Source organism: Lottia gigantea, assembly GCF_000327385.1.
Source record: "Lottia gigantea unplaced genomic scaffold LOTGIsca_91, whole genome shotgun sequence".
Lineage (NCBI taxonomy): Eukaryota > Metazoa > Mollusca > Gastropoda > Lottiidae > Lottia > Lottia gigantea.
The window spans coordinates 53,658-76,229 of NW_008710984.1; the positions used below are offsets into that span (position 1 = coordinate 53,658).

General features: G+C 33.3%; 4 protein-coding genes across 4 annotated transcripts; 2 read left to right on the forward strand and 2 right to left on the reverse strand.

Moving 5' to 3' along the window:
* Positions 1 to 3,048: 3,048 nt before the first annotated feature.
* On the forward strand, positions 3,049 to 9,283 carry LOTGIDRAFT_169930 (hypothetical protein; the record flags this gene model as incomplete). The annotated part of the gene is made up of 8 exons (XM_009068565.1): positions 3,049 to 3,112; positions 4,836 to 4,889; positions 5,368 to 5,565; positions 7,187 to 7,357; positions 7,895 to 8,151; positions 8,356 to 8,442; positions 8,700 to 9,044; positions 9,194 to 9,283. 8 exons carry the CDS (start codon positions 3,049 to 3,051, stop codon positions 9,281 to 9,283), a joined length of 1,266 nt encoding a protein of 421 aa, XP_009066813.1.
* A 1,228-nt stretch (positions 9,284 to 10,511) lies between these two features.
* LOTGIDRAFT_169931 (hypothetical protein) lies at positions 10,512 to 12,081 on the reverse strand (the record flags this gene model as incomplete). Its single annotated transcript, XM_009068566.1, has 3 exons — positions 10,512 to 10,708; positions 11,149 to 11,414; positions 11,669 to 12,081. 3 exons carry the CDS (start codon positions 12,079 to 12,081, stop codon positions 10,512 to 10,514), a joined length of 876 nt encoding a protein of 291 aa, XP_009066814.1.
* Positions 12,082 to 12,586: 505 nt separating this feature from the next.
* LOTGIDRAFT_236958 (hypothetical protein) lies at positions 12,587 to 18,361 on the forward strand (the record flags this gene model as incomplete). The annotated part of the gene is made up of 10 exons (XM_009068567.1): positions 12,587 to 12,781; positions 13,778 to 13,983; positions 14,189 to 14,462; positions 15,150 to 15,314; positions 15,536 to 15,719; positions 15,979 to 16,169; positions 16,437 to 16,706; positions 16,855 to 17,069; positions 17,384 to 17,433; positions 18,234 to 18,361. 10 exons carry the CDS (start codon positions 12,587 to 12,589, stop codon positions 18,260 to 18,262), a joined length of 1,779 nt encoding a protein of 592 aa, XP_009066815.1. The 3' UTR covers positions 18,263 to 18,361.
* Positions 18,362 to 19,729: 1,368 nt separating this feature from the next.
* LOTGIDRAFT_236959 (hypothetical protein) lies at positions 19,730 to 21,535 on the reverse strand. The gene is made up of 4 exons (XM_009068568.1): positions 21,452 to 21,535; positions 21,069 to 21,157; positions 20,769 to 20,829; positions 19,730 to 20,346 (listed from the first exon to the last, which is right to left on the reverse strand). Exons 1-4 carry the CDS (start codon positions 21,521 to 21,523, stop codon positions 20,251 to 20,253), a joined length of 318 nt encoding a protein of 105 aa, XP_009066816.1. The 5' UTR covers positions 21,524 to 21,535; the 3' UTR covers positions 19,730 to 20,250.
* Positions 21,536 to 22,572: the final 1,037 nt, after the last annotated feature.

A 22,572-nucleotide genomic window follows, 5' to 3' on the forward strand; every position in this document is an offset into this window, starting at 1 on the left:
TTTTTTAATTTACTTTAAACTTCCGATTGAACTACTTCCGGTGTAACTAATTTAGCGCGACGGAACTTATATAAATCGATATAAAGCGTTATGACAAAAAAACGAAGAAGAAAAAATCCGGTCCGAACGTGATAGTTTGGTCGCCATTTTGAATTTTCTGAAATGCGTCGATTTTTATTCAGAATACGGCTTATCCGATTTTGATGATTTTGGTGTCACATGAAAGAACATAAAAATTTTAAAAAAACTGTGGGAGCCGATTTTTGAATTTCGCTTTTTGCATTTTTCCAATTTCCGGTTAAATTTTTTCGAAGTTTAAAGGATTATATCTTATGACCTTGACCTTTGATGACCTTGACCTTTATTGGGTCAAAGGTCATTGACCTTGACTATCGGCTGATACTTTCATATTTGACATCTACTTCCGGTTTTATAGATGTCCAAAAACAGCCAAATTAGCAACTTTGGACTGCTATAGCACGTGACCTAATTAACCTAGAGGGTTAGGTAAAGCGCTTCTCATGCTCTTTCCAGCGGTATAAAGTTTTTTAAAGCAAAATTAAAATGCTTAATTTTTTGAAATTTGAGTGTTTTTTACAACATTTGTGTCTCTTTGAGCTTAGTGTATGTATATCTTATGACCTATTTGATGTAGAAGCTTGAAGTTTGGAACACAACTAGACATTTTGAATATGAATTATACTATGACAAAAAAGTTGAGGTGGGCGTGGCACATCCGGGTTAAATTGCTGATTGTTTAAATCTCGGGCAGGGGCGTAACTCGCATATTTACATTTGTTCAAAAAGGGACTTAGCACACAATTACCTCATCCATTTGGCCAGTTTGTGTTTATAGATAAAAAAAAAAGGAACGGGTTTTAGAATTTCCATATCTTTAATTTTTGACATTGACCTTGAATGACCTTAACATTTGTAGGGTTAAAGGTCATTGACCTTGGTTATCTATTTATACTTTCATATTTGATGTCCGATGTATGCTTCCGGTTTTGTAGCCGTATGCATTTTGAAAGTTTGATGAGTGATATCTCGTGACCCTGACTTTTGTTGACCTTCCCGTTATAAGGTCAAAGGTCAGTCATTGACTTTGGCTATTCGCTGATTTTTTTCATTTCTGGTGTCTGATGTCTACTTCCGGTTTCACAACCTTCCACACACAGAAAATGTTGCTAATTTAGACTGCTCTGGCACGTGACCTAATTAACCCAGAAGGTTGATTTTTTCAGAGTCTTTTGCAATTTGCCTCAGCAGCAAAGTCCCACTCTGTGCCACGTGTGGCTCTAGTTTTAGATGTTATCTTATTTGACAGGACAAAATTGTAAAGAGGCCTAATTTTTCACCCTTGTTATTAACGATTTTATTATTATTACTATTAGTACTATTATTATATTCAGGAATCGTACACAAGTTTCGCATTCGTTTGACGTACGCAAAATTTACGTATGTATATATGACCACGGCCATACAAAACGTTTCAGACTAACGCTAACGTATTCGTCAAACCAAATCGTCATGGTATAACAGAACCTTTCACGGGAGATGGTATTTAAAGATGGGTTTCCTTATTTTCTTAGTGTCAAATTAAGCAAACTATTTGATTAATTGGTGTTGCAAATGAATTATAATGTATTCTTAATCATATCATTATGTTTTAATTGCATTTTTCTCTTCTAATTTAGATAATTATGAATTAATTATGGACATGTGAGACAAACTGGTATTTCTCTAAATCATTAGAACACCTCTACTTTCTATTCATATAACTATAAGCGTAAGAATCAATCTTTAACGGTCGTTAGTATAAGTTGTCTTTAGGTTTTCGAAACGTTCTCTATAGGTTAATATCACGTTTTGTATATGTTCAATTCATTATATATATGCTAAGAATAAAAAAAATACGTCGATAGTTCAGCGTATGCAAATGTTTTATAGAACTTTTGATATATCGCCTTTCTCTGACTAAATCGTTATGGTGAAACAGGACCTAAAGTCATAACGTGCAGAAAAGTAGGAAGTAAAACTCAATCCATTTAATCTATACAACATAATCTTTTCTCCGTGTTCAACTATTTTTAGGATAGTGGGTCAAGTACTAAAGCATTAGCCTATATTCTCACAATGGAATGACGTACAAAATTACTCTATCTCTATTTTCAATATTCAATGCTCAATATATTAAGATTCAAAGAAAACGAATGGCAATAAAAAGTTTCTATCGCGTGAACCTGTAATTTCGAGGCAAAACACCAAAGGTCAATTTAATATATAAACAAGATACCCACTAGAAATATAAACATTTATTATTTTACGTTGTCAAGTTATTTTTTTTTTAAATAATGAACCACAGGCATTTGTCAAATTTACGGTCGAACATGTCCTGAATATTTTGAGTTTTTCTGTTGCTCAGTTGTTGGTATGTTAAGACTGTGTTGTATAATTTCACACTGACTGAAAATAATTGCTTAAAATATAGTGTTTCAAAAAAATAATTGTCCTCTACTTCTTAGTTGATATTGCAATGACTCGGTGAGAGTAAGCTTGCTCGATAAGGCGGAAGTTCAGACTTGAAAATTCTGACATAGATCGAAGTATCCTTTCGAATTTTCAACCCGGTTTGCCCTTGTCAATGATGGAGGTCGCAGTGGTTGATATAATTAATTATGGCACTAAATGATACTAACTACATGTATGTTACCTTGCGAATCATTATTGACTAATTTAGTATGCTATGAAAGTAGAATGGTTTTAGAATGTTCATGACCAGAAATTCAAAGCCGTTTTCTTCCAATTTTTCATTTAATTCTTTAATTAGCCCCGAGATTCATTCATTATCGACTGAAATGTCTCGACGGTTATTATTTCTCCTTATATTCTTGCGTCTGTGTCTATTTCTTTCTATCAATATGAAACTATATCGAATGCCTGTGTGAATAAGTTGCCTTACTGTTAAAGAACCATAGAAATACCTTGACACATATAAAGTAGGAATTAGTTAAATACGCACTCAGTTAATTGAAGTTGTCGTTTAAAATGGCACTGATAGAAATTTGTTTTTTCTACCTATTTTGTGTCTCTTCAATATCGACAAATACTGGTAATTCTGTTTTTTTATATGTTATTTTCATTTTATAAGATTAAAAATGATCCACACAGATTCTTTAAAGAGAACATGTATACCTCTTGTGTAATCTATCATGATAATATGGAAGACTTAAATATGTTTCAGTCATTGCGTGGCAAATTTTTGTTAAGCAATCGATTTTTTTTCGGGAATGTATCTAGCATAAACTGAAAATGGTAAAGTATTTTTGTTTTGACCAAAGATTTTTAAATGGGCTGGAATAAAAAATGAATATTCTAATGGATAATTTTGTTAAGCCGTTAGTGACATGTTGAATAATGTGCAAAAATTTGGTTTGGAGGCTGTAGAGTTTATTTGTGGGCCGATTTCCCCGGATTTTGTTTATGCCCTTTGTAACAAGATGTAATCGAATGCAATAGAAAATTTTAAATTTTGAAAATTTGTATAGAGAAAAAAAATTGCATGAAAAATTTTGATATTTTCAATTTGAGTGTCAATACAAATAAAATCAAAATCAAAATTCTTAAATAACTTCCGGGTTTCTCAAAATCACCTTGGGAGATCCTGCTTCCGGTGTAATTCACAAATGTAGACAAAGATAGCTTGCCAGGCAAGGTAATATACGCCTACTACTACTACTAGCTGTCAGAAATGATAAAGTCTGTAGTGGTTTAATATGTGAAACCAATCATCCGATTTTTACTAATTTCAAGCTTTACTGAGATCTCATACCAAGTTTCATCGAGATCGGATAAAAAATATAGTCTCTATCAGACCTAGAAGCCAAATTAGACGCATTGAACTAATTCAAGGGCAATAACTCCAAAACAGTTCATCCGATTGTTACCAACAAAAAACTTGACCATCTTGTCCATATATACATGCATACCAAGTTTCATCGTGATCAGATAAACCATGTAACCTCTTTTGTGCTTACAAGCCAAATTAAAGGCATTAATTTAATTCACGGGCAATAACTCCAAAATCATTCATCCAATTGTTACCATTTTGAACTTGAAGATATCAAGATATACATGCATACCAAGTTTCATCAAGATCAGATAAAGATGTACCCTGTTTCATGACTACAAGCCAAATTTGAAGCGTTTTTACTAAGTAAAAGGCAGTAACTCCAAAACCGTTCATACGATTAAGACCAAATTCAAACTTGACCGAGTCGACAAAAATGAACTCGTCAGCAAAATTTGACGAGAGAAGTCGTCGATACAAGTCATATGATCAATCCTATCAGGGGTGACATCTGATTGTGTGTTGTTTTTGTCAATTGAATAATTGAGAGGTTTATCGTGATGCGGTATAAATTAGTTCTATTATTTTAAAAAAATAGAGAAGATTGAGGTGGCATTTCTGGAGTGTAAATATATAATTGATTTATTTATCAGATACCCGAAAGTTTTAATTTTTTGTTCAAAAAATGTAGGCTTAAAGCAGTGGATTTGAAATCTAACAGGCTAGAAGTGTTTCAAAAGATTCAAAATCTATGGGATAAGGTCTCGTTGCCACGCTCAGAGGTGCTCACAGTTATAGTTTTAGTAGCAATTGCTTTTGCTGTATGATGTTTTTTAGTGTTTGTAGAATTATAAAATCTCGAAGTGGTTCGAAGATAAAACTGTATATCCGTTCTTTTTTTTAAATCAAGTTTGGATAGCCTAAATGAACTTATCGGCTATGGGAGAAAATTGTTTTTAGTTATACTTTCTCCTTTTGTTTTCAGATTATGATGGAGATGTACAAAACTACGACTCATATAATGAAGGCTTCAATACAGGTAACTCTTTGTAAATTTAGGTGGATATGGAAAGTGAAAACTTGAATTGGAATTTGTGATAAAGAATAAGAATTATGTTTTTAAGAACCGATACAAGAATATTGATTTTGATTGATATTTCCATGTTCGCTTTAAAGTGATACTACGTCTTAGAATGAACATAAAATTTAAGTTCTGAAGAATGGTCAATATGAGTATAAATTCATCAGTGAACTTAATGATCCCTGTAAATTTTGAAAAATGTATTTTGGGGTCGTAGGGCCAATGAAAGTAGGAAAAGCCGAATTAAGTATCTTCACTTCTGACAGAACCGAACCCCTAACTTGTGCTCGGTAAGGTATCCCTTTGTAGTAGTCTTCAATTAAAAAGTTCTTTTATAGTTGTTTTATGATCCTCTTTATTGGAATAAAATACCCTGGAAAATAAAAATATTTATTTGGGTGTTTATTAATCTTATACTTTTGTTGTTTGATTATAGATGTATGTAACTCACCCATTACACCATTTAGCACTCCTGATAAAAGATTAGCAAGCTATGTTCTTGGAGAAAACGAAACACCAATATCAGACCTAGGCTTATCATACGACTGGTATGGTCAGCCTAACTATAAGATGTATTCTGGTAACAATCCAGGAACCGACAGATGTGGAACAGTTCAACAGGTTTATTTTGAAGGTAGGCACAGAACAAAGTAACTATATTTCAAATATTCCCATTCTAACATTTCCATTTTCACGATTAGACTGTGAAATGACAGTTTTCATGATTCATTTAACGTTCAAATCTCGATAATGTGGCTGTCAGCCAGTCACGGTTTCTGTTATCACGACATTTTTGGTTTGGTATAAAAAAATCTAAACCGACTAACCGCGTCAACCAGTCAACCGAAAGTAGACTTATTATATATTACTAATTTTCATACTGGTTCATTTGTAGTTGGCTGGTTGATGGATCTAACATTATTTTGTTCGCTATTTGACGTAGCCCGACAAATCTGACCCTATTTGTACCAAGGAAGTGATAGACTTATCTGATATCTTCACGGTTAGGATATCACATCCGATAAACAAGTAACTTTGACAGAACGTAAAACAACGTGGTATATTATACAAGAAAATACTTCTAAAATATGCTATTTATACCTATATATCTACTTGATCAAACTGAGTTTTTTTGAAAGGGTTAATAAAAAAAACCGGAGCGTACTAATTAAGCAATATGTACCAGTTTTGATGTTTGGTTGTATAATGGCTCGATATCATTAGTTGAAAGCTTCCGAATAAGTATATTTCTATGCAAGACGGACTATAATTTTGGCGTAAAAAAATTAACAACTGGACCTTTTTTAGTCAAAACGTTCAGATGTGAAAAAGGACACAATTCTCTAAATGTTTGTGTAGAGATTTCATAAATTTTATCCAAAACTCTTTTTCGACCTACAAGTCAATTAAAATGGCAGCACCAGCCTCTCGAGATTGGTGGGTACAAATAGAGAGCAGACTGGCTCCATGGGGGACAACTGTCGAGGCTGAAATCCAAATGCCCCCCAAATGCGTCCGAGAGGGTTTTAACAGGAAAATATACGAAAAGTTTAATTGATTTGGTATATTCTGGCACATATTTTGGGACAAAAACGTATAAAAATCATGTTTTCCTTATTTTTTTTTAGTGACAAATTAAGCAAACTATTTTATTAATTGGTGTTTCTAATGAATTATCATGTATTCTTAATCACATCATTATATTCTTATTGCATATGATTAAGAGTGTCAACCATTCATAAATGTCGATGTATGAACAGTCTGGATAAACAAAAAAAGACTTTCCTCATTAAAATTTTGCTGGTAATTCTCTTCTTATTTAGCAAATTATAAATTAATTATGGACATGTGAGAAAAACTGGTAAATTTAAAGTCATTAGAACACATCCACTTTCTATTCATATAAGTATTATCATTTTCATTTTCATAAATGAAAATAAGGGAACTCATCTTTGATTATAAATTTGGGGTACAATTGGGGGTTTAAACCATATTTTATAAGGGCGGGGGGGGGGGGTGACCAAAACAATGTTTTATTGAAACTTGGCATGCTTATGCATACTGGTAATGTTATATAAACAAGCGATATATGAAATGTGTTGAGTAGGCGTAGAACCTATTGGATGATTGCCATTATGAAATTTCAAATAATCATTTCTAAATAACTAAAGATGTTTTTAAAGTTTGATGTTGCAAAATTTTCAATTTCATCTATGTACTAACATAGGGTGGTCTTTGTTATTTATGTCTTTCAGATGATTCTGAAGCAAGTCAGTCGACTAATATAACTCAATTGTGGGCGTGTGTAAATTATAACAATAGTTGTAATTACAGGATCCCTATTAGTGTGACATTCTGTGAGCAACTTAATCATCATGTATATCGTATAGATCCTGCAATACCTCAAAATGCCAGCTTTTGTTTAGGTAAGTGAAGATATATTTATCTTCCTCTACGCGGCCATATTTTTTTTTATTTTGCTGCATGTCTTGTTTTGGACAATATTCATTTATACATAATCCAAAAGTAAACGAATTATGAAAATAAACGGTAACGGTAATATAAAAATGCTGCAAAAAACTGTTTTACACACTATTTTATGCTTCTACAACACTGTTATGGTTTTTAGAGCTGATTTAGTAGTTAATAGTGCTGAGAATCTTTTTTCAGTGTAATCCACATTCAAAATATCTTATCCGATCCGTTACAGTTTTAGACTATTACCTATAAACTACAACCAACTTGATGGTCACAGATTCCGACCGCTCATTTCTATGACAAGATAAAATATTAGCCAAAAGTTGATTATAGTTGTTGAAGATCTAGTTGCTCGTAGCTGGCCAAAACCCCTATGATGGGGTTAGAAAATGATTTTGTCTGTGATTCTTATCCTATCAATGTACTGCTAGCATGATTTATAATACATGTATTACTATGACACTTACAAAATGTGTTGCTTTCAGAAAGATTCAATTCACCATTAAACTACATCACCGACGTTGAAGTGATAATACCACCACCAGTTGAAGTGGCCGGACAAATGAAATATCAGTTCAGATGTATGTTCGATTTATCGACGAGTGATAACTATTGGTATCACGTCACGTGGTATAGAGATGGTCAGATCATTAAAAATGTCCCGCCAATATCACATAGTAACAATCCAGTTGGTGGGTCGGTACTGGATGAAACAATGTTTGGTGGAGGACTTGGCTTTGAGGTAAATATAATTTCATTTCTATTACCCGCTCGGAATCTTAAAATACCATAAAAACTTGACGAGATAATAATACAGGTTATAACTGATACCATTTAGTTTTCTAAATCTGAAGTAGTAAAACACTGGTGTTGGTATGATAATATTTCCTGGATCTATTACTCGTTAAACACCTACAATCTACATCATGACACAATGTCATTTTAGGTACAATGTGCTTATGCAGTAAGTCTTCAAGCGGATTCTGAAACTGGTTATGTTAAGAAAAGTACTGAGAGATACGTAGGAATAGAGGTTTGTTGTCTTATTGCAATTTCAAATGGAAAATGATCAAATATATAAAAGATTAAAAACTCAGTTCAATCGAATTTCTATTACCAAATAAAGATATGTTATGAATCAAGTCACCTGATGATGCAATCTTATTACATTCCTATGGCTACATGTGCAGCGTGTATCAGTCAATTTCTTTTGTATGGTCTACAGGTCGATTGGAGTTTATAAATCAACTCTTTTTTGTTTGTTATCAAATTTTCGTCTTTACTTTGTAGCTTCTTACACCAACTGTAAATATTGCTGATGGAAGTAAGTCAGAGATCAAAGTCAGACCAACAATTCCAATAGGTTGTCCAAACTCAAATCCTGAATGTTCTCTATCCGTAAACATTATTGAACCACCTTCTTCAACTTCCAGTTGCGATCCTGAATCAAGTTTTTCAGATTGTGGAATTTCTATCTCAAGCAGAAACTGGGATCAGGAGCATTCAGTTAAATTATCTGTAAATGCAGCAACTCAGTATGGTGCTAAATCAGCTATTAACACTATTACTCTGAAGACCTCATCGAGTTTTCCATCACATAGTATATGGCAAGATTACATCATTGGTACCGTTAGGGTAAGCCAGTCATATCCGAAACAACCTTAGTGAAGGGTATTGAATTTTCCATGGAAAATCTGAAGTAAGAGAAATATAAATGAATTGATACTGACTATAGTTTTAAATTCAAATACATATCTACTATCTACAAAAGAATTTACTTTCAGATTCGCACCAGTCAAGATACTACAGCAACTCAAGGAAGGCATTGTTCGGCTGTTTGTGATCCCCATATGCGTACCTTTGGTGGATTGTAAGTTTTCATTTTTTTACTTTTATTTATTTGTTTTTATTTCTCTGTATCTATATAATTGTGACTGTATTGTCGTTGTGTGGATAATAAAGACATTACTTTAATTAAGGTTAATTTATTTTAACAGGAGTTACGAACATCAATACGAAGGTTTATATACACTTTATGAAAACATAGAATGGAGGCAAGAGGTAACGTATTTCATTATCATTATTACTCAGGTTTTATCCATTCTGAAATCAATCGAATAGGTAATGAGTTATTTGACTAATTGAATGTCCGAGGCATAAAGCTACAATTAGTTATGTCCAAAATCTGCATTTTTAGATAAATGCATCTCAAAATTTAATACTTTATGTACAGTTCTATAATTAAATCACGATTCGGTTTACACGGTATCACGCAATTTGATTGGATAACAGCGGTCACGTGCATTCGGCTCCCCTTAACGGACTACTTTTATCATTGAGTTTGATTGACGTGGCCACTACACGGCGTCGATGTCGTTCCTTCGAACTTCAACATAGCCGATATCGACACATCACTGAATGATAAAGGTATTTTCTAAGTTCTCCCAAATGTGCACACTCCAAATTCCAACAATATCATGAATTCTGGACTCGTCCTTCATTAATTGAACTTCCAATTGGGCCGCTCCGTCAACTTTCAGGTATTTATTGGCTGTTCTCATGGACGTCTCTATTGTTAGTATCAGTTCATTATCGCCATGTTAAAATCTTATGTATTTATGCGCCAATTTAGTGCCTGAAGTTGTTGTTATATTACATAAATATTTAAACACTTATTCGAGTTGATTTGATTATAAGGAATGACCTGAACATTTTTTCAGTTTATCGATGTAAAAACAGAAAAAATCCACGTGGTGGATGAAAGTTTATACATCGATTAACTGAAAAAATGTTCAGGTCATTCCTTATGAACATTTCAAAACAGTCTTTGATTATTCTGTAAATCCTGTTTTTACAAAAGTGTTAATCTTTAAAAATCATGTTTAACAATACCGTGTGGTGTGCATTGTGCATGTGAAGGACATAGCAATTTGTGGAACGGACATTATGTACACAAAATTGACATAACTATTTAAATTATAACACAAAGGCATAGGAAATATTTTGATTATTGAACTATATAACAACATAACTTTAGATCCATTATTAATTACTGGATATGGATTAACACAAAATAGCCAAGACCAGTACTTTCTGGCTAATTTATTCCGATTTACTATCGCTACCAGATCCACTTTCATCATCATCTTCACCAGAATCTGTTTGAGCAGGTTCAGGTACAGAATCTTTGGCCTGATTGCTAGTTGGTAGTGATTTATACCACGAGTGTAATTCTTTTGGAATGACCATGTATCGGAATATAAAGAAACCTCTTGTACAATAGGATCTAAGGATGATAGCTATTTCAGAAGACATGTTCCAATTTCAATTCATTGCTCCCCCGCCCACCGTTCATCTCTGACCAACAGTAACAGCTAGCATCATTTGGTGCTGCCTGGCTGTAAATGCATAGATTATAAATGCAGTTTTCGGCTGTAATATAATAATGAAACTGCACACTCTGTATATCAAAACTGCCTGACACAAAATGTGAATTTGTTGATGCTTTTGATTTATCTCCACTTTTAGATAACTGGCTTTCAGCCTTAAGCTCTATATGGGACTCATACTCATTGACTCAGTGCGAAAAGATTCTCTTTCGTTGCCCCCAGGTAAAGCAAACTTCGAGCAAACTTGGCATTGATCTATTTTAGGATGGAAGAAACTATAATTATAATCTGTGCAGAATACAGACCTTCGCTTACTGGGGTCTTAGGTGGGTTTGAATTTTCACACATACCTTTATACAAGCTGTACATTTTGAGAATATTCAGCTTCTGATCGAGATATTTTCGTTTAGTGACGCAACGGGTGTAATGCGACTCTGGAAAACTTTCAATTTGTTCTTTAATCAGTGTAACATATTCATTAGAAGTTTTATTGTATTTTGGATGTTTACCACGTTTATCATCGCCTGGAAATGTTCCAGAATCAGTATCTGCAAGGGCAGTCGTCAAATGACCAGAACTTATATCCAAAGTCTTCAGGAAAAAAGATTTGCAAATTCTGAAACGTTTGTTCTCTTTTGAGAAATAATACAGAATCGTCTGTTTTGGCTTAAGTTTTCGTTCATATCTTGGTCGTTCACGTGAAGCTTTACCCGCTACAGTGTTGGCTAACAAAAAATCCTTTTGACGATTATAATCCGACATCTTCCAGTATTCTTCACAAATTAACTGTCGATCATATTAGTTGAAGTTCTGGGTGCATCTACACCTACATTTGAAGCAATCTACAGGCTGTGGGGTTCTTTGACGGACCTTCTTTCCCCTAGAGATAACATGGGGCTTCCCTTGTTTACAGAGTTTCTTTCGAATGCCTTTTTCCATTTTTCAGGATTACTTTGTTGCCATTGAGATGATTTACACTCATCGTCACTTTTATCAGTTGCTTGGTTATCAGAGGAGTCCTGAGTATAAGTTGGGTCTGCATCCGAATCATCAAAATCAGCTCTGTCATCAACTTCTACCGTGTTAGAATCTGGTGTCACATTTACTAATAGTTTATCAATATCAGTTGGCGGAAAATTATTCTGTGGGGAATTTGAAGGACCAGCAGTAGTATTTTCTCTTAAACAATCATCTGTAAAACTGTTAGGACAGTCAGTGGGTTCTAATATTTCCATCAAAGTATTATTTGATATTACTTGGTTTGTTTCTGGCAAAACTTCCATATCACTTTCAGACTCTCAATTTCATTCAATAAATTAAGTATCGTACTTGCAGAATCGAGACGCAATCCTAAAATAGAATGATTTGAGAGATTTAGTACAAGACTAATTCATCATAAGGTGTTTAAATTGATATAAAATTTGATTTTGAAAGAGTTATGACACACGATGCTATTTATGCCATAAATGTTTATGTCCATTATCATTCTGAAACAATGAAAAGTTGAATGAAAACTTATGTGATCTGAATAGATGTAAATGAAAGATGATAAGATTGAGTATTCAACGAGATACTTATTCTTTTTGGATGACATGTCAAAGCTATTTAGATTTCTTAAAGCTGAAACAATGCTAACAACTGTCGAAAAGTTAATGTTAACAAACGCCATGTTTTTTTGGACATAACGTTTTGTAGTGTCAATCAGCACTCTACCTTGGCAAACCTCTAAGAATTGACCTTTCCCAGATTATCCGTAACATAAGTCGTGCTAAACTGTTACAGATTCAAATGAAAACAGCTCCTTGTACCGCTTCAAGAGACAGTAAACCCTATTGTCCGTGTGGTGTATCAGTAAGAGTTGGTAGAGAAGTGTTTGTAATAGAACGGTGTGCACCATTAAAGTACTGGAGGATAGAGTATTTACAGTGCAGTGTGACTGGTTTTAAATTAATTGATATAAAGAGATCAGGAAACAACTATGAGGTAAGGCTTGATTTACCAGGAGCTCATGAGGAGGAACTCCTATGGCACACAAAAAACTAAGTATACCCCCTAGAAAAATGATTTGTACCCCCAATTGTACCGCCACTTTATATTTTGCAAACTTAACAAGTGGTTGCCTAGCAAGATACGCCCACTTTCCTGATACATTTTCACTATATCAAGGACAATCACCTATCTGTGTCAAATCATACAAAAAATCTAATTTGTGCAAGATATTGTTGATTTAAACAAAGACACATTATTTAATAAAATTCTGACATAACTGTCACCTCTATCGCCAACAAATTTTGATGAGTTTTTACTAAGTCATGGGCAATAACTCCAATTCTGTTGATCGAAATATAGCCAACTTCAGACTTGACCAAGATCTCATCATTATAAATATTCACACCAAATTTCATATAAATTGGATAAAAAGTGTAGTCTCTATTGTGTTCACAAACAAATTTTGACGCGTTTTTCATAAGTCAAAGGCAATAGCTCAAAAATCGTGAATATCGAACTTGTCCAAGATCTCATCAATATAAATGATCACACTAAATTTCATTCGAATCAGATGAAAACTGTAGTCTCTATCGCGTTCACAAGCCAATTGTGGACAGACGGACGGACGGACGGACGGACGGACGGACGGACGGACATGGGTGACGACAATATACGTCCACATTATAATGTGGGCGTATAAAAATGATTTGTATACTTGTTTGTCCCTAAATATGAGTCAGAATGCACCAAATCAATTCAATGTTTTGAAAATTTTTTGGAAGAACCCTCGCTCCAGTTTCAGGAGGCTGGCAAGTCAATCATAAATAGTATAAGAGCAGTAATCTATTTGTATCCGCGTGGTACAGGTCCTGGATATCCAGTCCCTAGAATTGAAAGTCGATAGAACGGGCTTATGACCATGTCAGTCTTCATTAGCCCAAACAGATTCAGAAAAGTAAGATTTTAAACATCATTTCCTTCCATTTCTAGTTTAAGCTACCAAGTGGTTTAATAATGAAAACATCCGTTTATCAGCAACGACAATTCATCAATCTCTATCTCTACCCATCACAAACTGATACAGTAGCTACTGGATTGTGTGGACAGGTTGGGAGTGATATATTCTATAAGAGAGACCGTACCACTGTTGCCCATGTCAACTATCCTGGAATGCCTGACTTTTCCTCTTCTTGGAGGTAAATCATAATACCGCTTCTTTTTTTTAAATCTCGAGACTGTTGATTAATTGTCGTGCTATGTAGTGTTACAAAAAGTCAAATTCACATCAAATTGTGGAAATTGTTTATATTAACAGATTCTGTCAGTAACACTAAAGCCAATTTGATTGATACCCGATCTCAATTTTTGGTAAATTAAAATGATAACTTTAATCTATTTCAGCGTTCCAGACGCTAACATTGATCTATTTTCTGACGAAATTAAGTTACTTGATCCAGTAGAAACTGGTGGTTTCTTCTGTAAATGCACGACCCCAGTAGGGTCAACTGAACCACAATTTACTTGTGAAAAGTCTGATGATACTTGTGCTGTAACTATTGGAAGTTCAGAATCTGTTGATCAATGTATAGTTGGTGGTCTGCAATCAAAACGGTCTATAAAGAGTCACAGGTCCAGACGAAGTGCTGATAATTTAAAGAAGGGTCGTAAGAAGCGGGTAAGTGCAAGTTGTATGTAATATTTTAAAGTTGACCTTAAAATATGTAAATTGAACTAAAACTTGCTTTTGAAATCATAATATTGTTTTACCTCGCTGAAATCATTTGTTACTAGGCGGAGAATTTCTTCTGATTTTAAGTGGCTTCACACCAATCCATAGCGATCACCAGGTGCGTATGGTTGCAAATAAGAATAGCGGAATAACGAATGCAATTCATACGCTACTGAGCTAATTAAAATTTGACCTAAATTCCGTTCGTGTTTTATTAGTTTCGTTTCGAATTTTTTATTAGATTTGCTGAGTTGTGAGATGCATTTGGAAGATGAGGCGCCTTTAGTCTTTATAGCATAAAAAAACCCGCAAGCTTTGCTTAATTTCAGCGATAGCTTTAACGCTGTCAATTTACTTAATGCATTGAGTATGGTGTAAATCAGGTGTAAATCAATTAAAATGGACATTTTTAAAAATATTCATCGATATCTTAACTGACTTCATTCATCCAATTAAGCATACTTTTAAGACTTAATACAATGTATTTTCTTTGTTGTTGTATATTGATTATTTCTGAACTCTACTCTTTTCCTTCTGTTTGATGATAATTATGTTCATAATACATAAATAATGTTGATTAAGTTTATACTACGAGGGAAGTAACTTGTATTGATATGTCGGTATTTTCAATAGGCACAAGCTAACACAGAACTAACATGGAGAAATGGTTGGAATGAAACAACAGCAACTAACTACTGTAACAAATTATTTGACAATTCCACGTTTGTTGGAAAATGTAAAACCATTCCGAATGTTGACCTATCATTTCCCAGAGACAATTGTGTACAAGATATTAAGGTAAAAGCTTTCTTTACTTTTTGTATGCCCATATCTCTCAATGTGGATGTATAGTGTAGATCGCTGGTCTCAATAATTACCACAGCATGTAAAACGAATGTCGGTTTACATTCCAGACTTCTGTCAAAAGTCATTGTGAAGTGATGTACATAGTTTAATGATAAATCAAACATAATTAAAGCAGTATTATTACTGAAAAATTGGTGTCTTGATATTTTTAGTTTATGGGAGATACAAGTTTTGCTTTGGTAGCTATAGAGACTATAGTAAACCAGTGTATTCGTGAGGTGACCTATGATTCAACATATCATAGTCCACCCAACGGCGAAACAACATCTCTTCTAGAAGCAATTAAAGATGTGGCTTGTCCTTTAGATTGTTCCTATCATGGTACCTGTAACAAAGGTGAGCTCAATTTCGATCAACATGGTGTAAACTGGTTTTAATTGATAGTTTGTTTGTAAAAGAGATTGTAATGGATGGTTTGTGGCAACGATACAAGTCGTAATGATAGAATGTGTTCTGTATGAATAAAGCGTCTCTTTCAACTCTTTAAAGATTCAGAAGAAAATGAAAATAAAGAAGAAACACCATCAAAGCTCTTATAACCATGTTTTGACCATCTGTTGACTCCACCAGTTTATTGTATATATTTTTAATATAGGTGTGTGCACATGTGACTCAGGGTGGGCAGGAAATGATTGTTCAATGGACATCAGTATAGTGCCAGTGGTAGATCATATTGCTAATGAAGGGTATTGTGATTTGAATGATAGAAGTTGTGATGCTATATCGGTTTATGGTGGAGATTTTATCGATGATTCATCAACTCTTTGCAAAATATCCTCTTATCAAGTAAGTGTTTATTCATCTTCTTTATCTTCTTGGTAACTGGAACTTTAGTCGTGAGTACAAGTTCAGATACAGTGCGTTTTGTCAGTAAAACAAATTATTATATTGAGGTTAATGAAGATGTGATTCTCCTGGAGTCAAAGTGAAAGTTTTTGGTCCTAAGCAGTTGCGTTACAGCCACCATATTCAAAGTTAACACCCTTTTATGGCGTTCGATAGCGAAAATGACCATTGACGCGTTGTTTTCTTAACTCTATCTACACATTGTAGATAATGGACAATGGTGACTTCGGACCAAAGTCTGAAATAGAGGAACCATCAATAGTTAAAAGTATTGGCGAAGTACAGTGTGGACTGGGTAAATCGAGGAAAAAGAGATCAACTAGATCTCAACCTGGCAATGAATTTGTCAAAGTGTACAGTGTTTCTGTTAGTAATAATGGTGAAGCGTACAGTAATAGTAGTTTGGTTGTGATCTTCAACTCTATGTGCCAGTTCTGTACAATAACGGCTGCTAACGATGTACAATGTAATTACACGGTATGTTCTTTTCTTAAATCAATATTCAATACAGTAGAAATATGTATGATCACCTAATGTTAAGTGCATTTATGATTATCATAAATAAAAGAACATTCAATGTCTATAACAATTCGATTTGAATCATTAAGGATCGTCTGTATTTTAGGGTGATTTCTGTATATCAGAAGGAACGTGTTACGGTAATGGCGAACCTCATTCTCAACATACGTGCTATACTTGCTCTGTTGAAAATGGTGCTAGGGAATGGGTCAAAGGAGGTGACTGTGATGATGATATGTTATGGATTATTGGTGTGGTATTAGGTGTTGTTTTAATTCTTGTTATTATTGCTATTCTTGTTTATTGTGTAGTGAAGAAAAAGTAAGTTTTTTTTTTATCTTCATAGCTTTATTTCTTTCACCTCTTTAAAAACACCCGTGTAACTAGCTAAATGTAATTCATATCCTTCCAGTCTGTACTTGATAACAGCTATTTTGAAAAGTTTGTGAACTGGATATTATCTGATATATAGAAGTATGAAATAGGTTTCTATTTATTTAATCTCAATTCAACAGGCTCTTATTGGTCATTTTAGTTCATGTATCATCGATGTCTTCAATTTATTGAGTTAGTAGCACCTAATAATGTTTCTTAAATGATTATCACTTGACTTTCTACTTTTCTTTCTTTTGCAGCAAAACCCAAGTTGGCAGCATTGATAATAAGACTTCTCCACCACCATACAGTAACAGTTAACTTTTATAATCAGCAGATAGAGTACTAACACTATACAGGGTATTTTTACACTATATAAGTGGTGCTAGCGTTATAATTATATATTTAATTGATGCTTCAACTTTATAAGAAAAGTAACTGTTCCAAAACAAATAAGTTAGATATGTAATATGTATGTAATAAATTAAGACTATTTTATACACAGGCACCATGTTCTGCTAAAAGACAATACCTCTTATAGTATCTTAATATGAAAGGTACGCGAGAAGCAATTTTGTTCTTCCATTCTCATAAAAGTATCTGGAGCAGAAGAAACAATGATTATTTCATAGTACGCAATGAATTAATTCCTAACCATTGATTAGTTACAGTAATTGGCAAGTTTTCTTCGAATCAAACCCATGGGTTGTTATTATATCAGCTATTTATTTTTATTTCTAAATATTGTATCAATTTTTATTCTAAAACGGTTTGATAATTATCAGATATCTTTTGTAAGAATATATACCATGCTAAAGTAGAATCTTATTATTAGTTTTATTCAATTCTGTAGTTGAAAGTCCAGATTATTAGATAATCAATGTTTACTTCTGCTCCGCAAACTCTTATTTGAAGAATGAATTAGAAATATTTCGATAAAATACGACATGTTAAACTGTAAAAAAACTGTCTGAATGTGAAAATATAGAAAGAAGCTAAAGTGGAAGGAAACACGAGAAACATCGCGGAGGAAGAATATGTCCAGAACAAAATGGCGCCTCGAGTACCGATATATTTAGCTACTATAAGAGGTGTGATTTTTTTTTTCAGAATCTGGTGTCTGTTTATTTATACTGTAAAACGTCATGAAAAATGTTAATATTTCTTTCTCTCATATTTAGCTACTTTATTGTATTTAATGATGATTCATTTTGATAAATAAATAATGTGATAATGCATTTAGTTTATTTTTAATCACCTTTAATAACGGACGTAAACCATTTTAAGTGTTCAATGGTTTCCTGAAATCAACTTGTGTTGGATTTCACTCTTGCAAATATAGGTGAAGTTCTTGTAGAATAATTCCCCGTTCTCAAAACCCCACAGGCACCGAAGGGAAAACCACAGATTGTTACAGTTTACTGTACAGTTTTAAGTCTTTAACTAATGACTTATTTTGAATATGCACAGTGTGTAGCTAACATGCGAGTAAGGGGTCGTTAGAAGAATGTCGGATTTTGGTGCAATATTGGTGCTAGTGGATTTGTTTTAGATGTATTTGAGGATGGCTATATATTATTTTTTACACGACCCCACTATCTATAAATTTTCCTATGATAAGTCTGCAGTGTCTGTTTATAGCCGTGTATAGCTGTTTATTTGACATTTTGGTAGCATAATAAGCATAGACAACGATTGGATCTGGTTTTTATGACACAGTACTAACTAGACCTTATACTTCTACTTCACAGGCTAACCTGACAGAGGCCATATTGAGCGTTATTAATGAATAAGTCGCATGCCTTAAACGATGTCAGCCTGTGAATACCATATTTATTCAATCCAACTTTTGTCTCATTTTTTTTCTATTAGTTTCTATTTTTAGTGTAGCCACTTGAGAGTAGTCTTGAACATTTGTTAAATTACCTTTTAGTACTAACCTGTTTTAACCAATCAAATTTACGCCTTCTCCATCGTTGGTGTTTTATGAGAGATTGGAGGAATTTGATTGGTTAAAGTAAATGTCATCAGATTAGGTCAAAAGGTTATTTTGACAAATGTTCAAGAGTCCAGTCGTTAGACCGTGCTCTGAAGTGGTTATACTAAAAATAAAAACTAATAAAAAACACAAACGGAAGTCTAGGGTTAGTTTAGTTTTAATTAGACTGTTATTCCACGGGCTATATTCCACGGGATACAAGAATATCAATTTTATCCGAACTTAGTACATAAGAAAAAAACTCGGTAATCGGATTAATGGTTTATGTCTCTCATAATCCAAGCATGTTCTTCATATTTCTAAGAATTGTTGCATACTACTATCATGATTGTTTAAATTTTTTCAATTTAAAATGAATCCAGGCAAAATGTATTGGTCAATGAAGGATATCCTGTCTGAGACATTTATTTGATTTATAATATGATAATATGTAATTATCTTGTACAATCGGTAAACTCGGTAATCATCTCGCATCATTCGATTGGTCAATCACTTAACTCAATTTTAAGATAGGTGTTATTCTCCAATAAGATCACTGTATTTCTTTACCTTACTTAAGTTTTCAAGAAAAAGGCCCCCATGTTATAGGATGCATATTGCAATGACATAATTTTAATAATTACGTTTATTTACATTTACAAATGGAAAAGATGGCATATTTCACATATCTTTTTAGAATAGGTGTGTCTAGCATGTTTTTGGATGAAGCAAGAAATCTTGAATCGCTTATTTTCCCTGAAGACTTGAAAATGAAATGACATTAATTCGTAAAATTATTGTGTTATGCAGATTCTTGTTAGAATTGTTGCTATATTCGTCTAACAATTTTCAAAACTTAAGCTACAGATGCACTACAATTCAAAAAATATTTTCCCTTATAATATACACGTACACACACACGAGGACAGATTACAACAGACAACACGACATTAGATAACAACAGACAACACGACAACAGATAACAACAGAAAACAACAGACAAACCGACAACAGGATTCTGCAATTAGAACTAAAAAAGTTCCAAATATGTTTTCAGTTTGTACAAATATTTAGGCTGTTCAGAATTCTATTGAAAGGAACGAAATCGAAAGTCAATAATTCACAAGAATAACTGTATTTTATAGTTAATTAAAAACCAATTTCTTTCCTGAGTTGACGGATTTCATCAGAATCACCTTCTTCTGTTTCAGGCCTTAAAACAGGTTTACTGCTTAACGTAAAATACTGAAATATAAAATAGAACGATAAGAATATAAAAATGATTTAATTGTTAATGATAATTTAGACCACGAGTATTTTATTTACAAAATGAAATGGCGATTCACCTTTTACGTTTATATCTGACATTAATTATACAGTTATTCAGAAATGAAACTAAGAAGAAAAGCGAGATATAGCGATGGTTGAGATAGAGAAGGATTAGAAAATCTTGTCTAGCTGTAAACCACAAGCATTCATAAACCTCATCAAACGTAACTACGTTTGGTTCCTACATAAACGATTATGTTATGCGACAACCCAAGATGGTGTTTCAAAAGTCATTGATAAAAATGTATCAAAAGATTGGGTTATCGACAAGGACCTGCTAGCAATATATCGATTGTTTCAGATGTGAAGATCGACACATAATAATTATTTAAACCTACCTTCCTGACGTCATCATGTTCCAGGCGTTTAGATGGCTGAGTTTTGTAATATTTATTTATCCTAGAATTTAAGACAATTATGGTACAAATGTCTTTTCGGATTGGTTTGAGATTAGGAACTTTATAACTCGGTCAACAGTCGGATATCTGAAAACTAGGATATTGACCTTAGCTGTCGTGTTAGCATAGCTCGAAAAGATGCACGAACAGAAATTTAAACTCATTGAATAAAAATTCTTAGTTTATTTTATGATTAACACAATACTATGGGTAATTACTATGTATTGTATCTAAACTTACCAAACGTCAGGTTTGAAATAAAGAGAATGGACACAAAAAACACCTCCCATAATACACGCAGCACCGACAAACACCATCATAGGTACTGACTGAAGTAAACAATATCGTTACATTATAACCAATTTTTTGACAACAAAAAATATCACAAAATGCTCTCAATAAGTGAAGTCTTTAAAATAAATGTAAACACATTTCCTAGTTATCCACATCAATACTAACAAGGGTATAACTAAATGCAATGTTTATTTCAAAGCGGAAGAGACTAAACACTCGTAAGAGTTCAAATAAAGTTTTTCTTTCCCATATCCAACCGTCACTATATATGTCAAGTCAAGCTATAAGTTATTGTGAAGAATATCTTAGTTATTCGGTTATATTCTTACTTCTGGGTTAACTCTCATCATGTGTCGCATTTTCTCCCATCTCGTTCTCTTGTCAAGAAATTGACCAACCATGATTCTGAAATACTAATACGATAGATATAAGCCTAAACCAGACTCAAAACCGCAAAGCGCGGTTCTCTATTTCTCTAGGGATCCATTTTGAGACGTGGCAAATAGTGATAGCGGCCGAATAAGATTTTGCTACTCTTGTGTTATAAAAATGTAAAATTAGAAAGTTCGAAATAAAGAATCTATATTCTTAATCTATATTAAGGAATGATATGACGAGGACGATAACATAATTATGTTGGTGAAGACAATCAATAATATTGTTATCAGGAGATAACAAAACATAATATTCCAATTCCCAATTAAACTGAACAAATACAAGACATCTGCTTTACATAATTCATAAAAAAATACAGACAAGTTTCTATTTGGCTCCTGGATTCAAACATTATATTTTGAATTTTGGAACGGTATTAAAATTGTGTACATCAATGAACAGAAAGTGTTAACGTAAATTAATGATGTCTCTAAGATGATATTACAGATTTGATTCAAATTTTATTGCATGCCGATCGATACGACATTAAGGAGTGACCAGAAAAAGTATCGGGATATTATATGGCAATGTTTTCATTTAAATCATTTTCCAGGATGATCCAATAACACACCGATTTAATTTTGTTACCAACATTCAAACACTTTAACTGCTATCAGTAATTAAATTTTCTACAGACTTTTAATTTCATATTAAGAGTTAGAAAACATAGCCCGACATAGCATCACTGTCACCGGTAAACTTATACTATTTCATTAATTGGAAAGATATTTTTTGGGTAATTGTTAACCTCAAAAGAATTTGAAGCCAAATGGTTTCAGTTATGATTAAATCTGCTTTTATTAGTGGATGTGGTTTCAAATCTATCTCGGTGTTTATAAAACTGTAGAGCCATGTGGTTTGTCGACCTGACCTACACTTTCTGCCCGAACATGAGATGTATACATCAACAACCAGACTGTGCTCTTTTAACTAAATACGACACATCGTTTCAGGTCTCAACTTCAACCGTAGATGTATGAAAAGTAACTTTAAATGTTTTTGTTAAGATATAGTG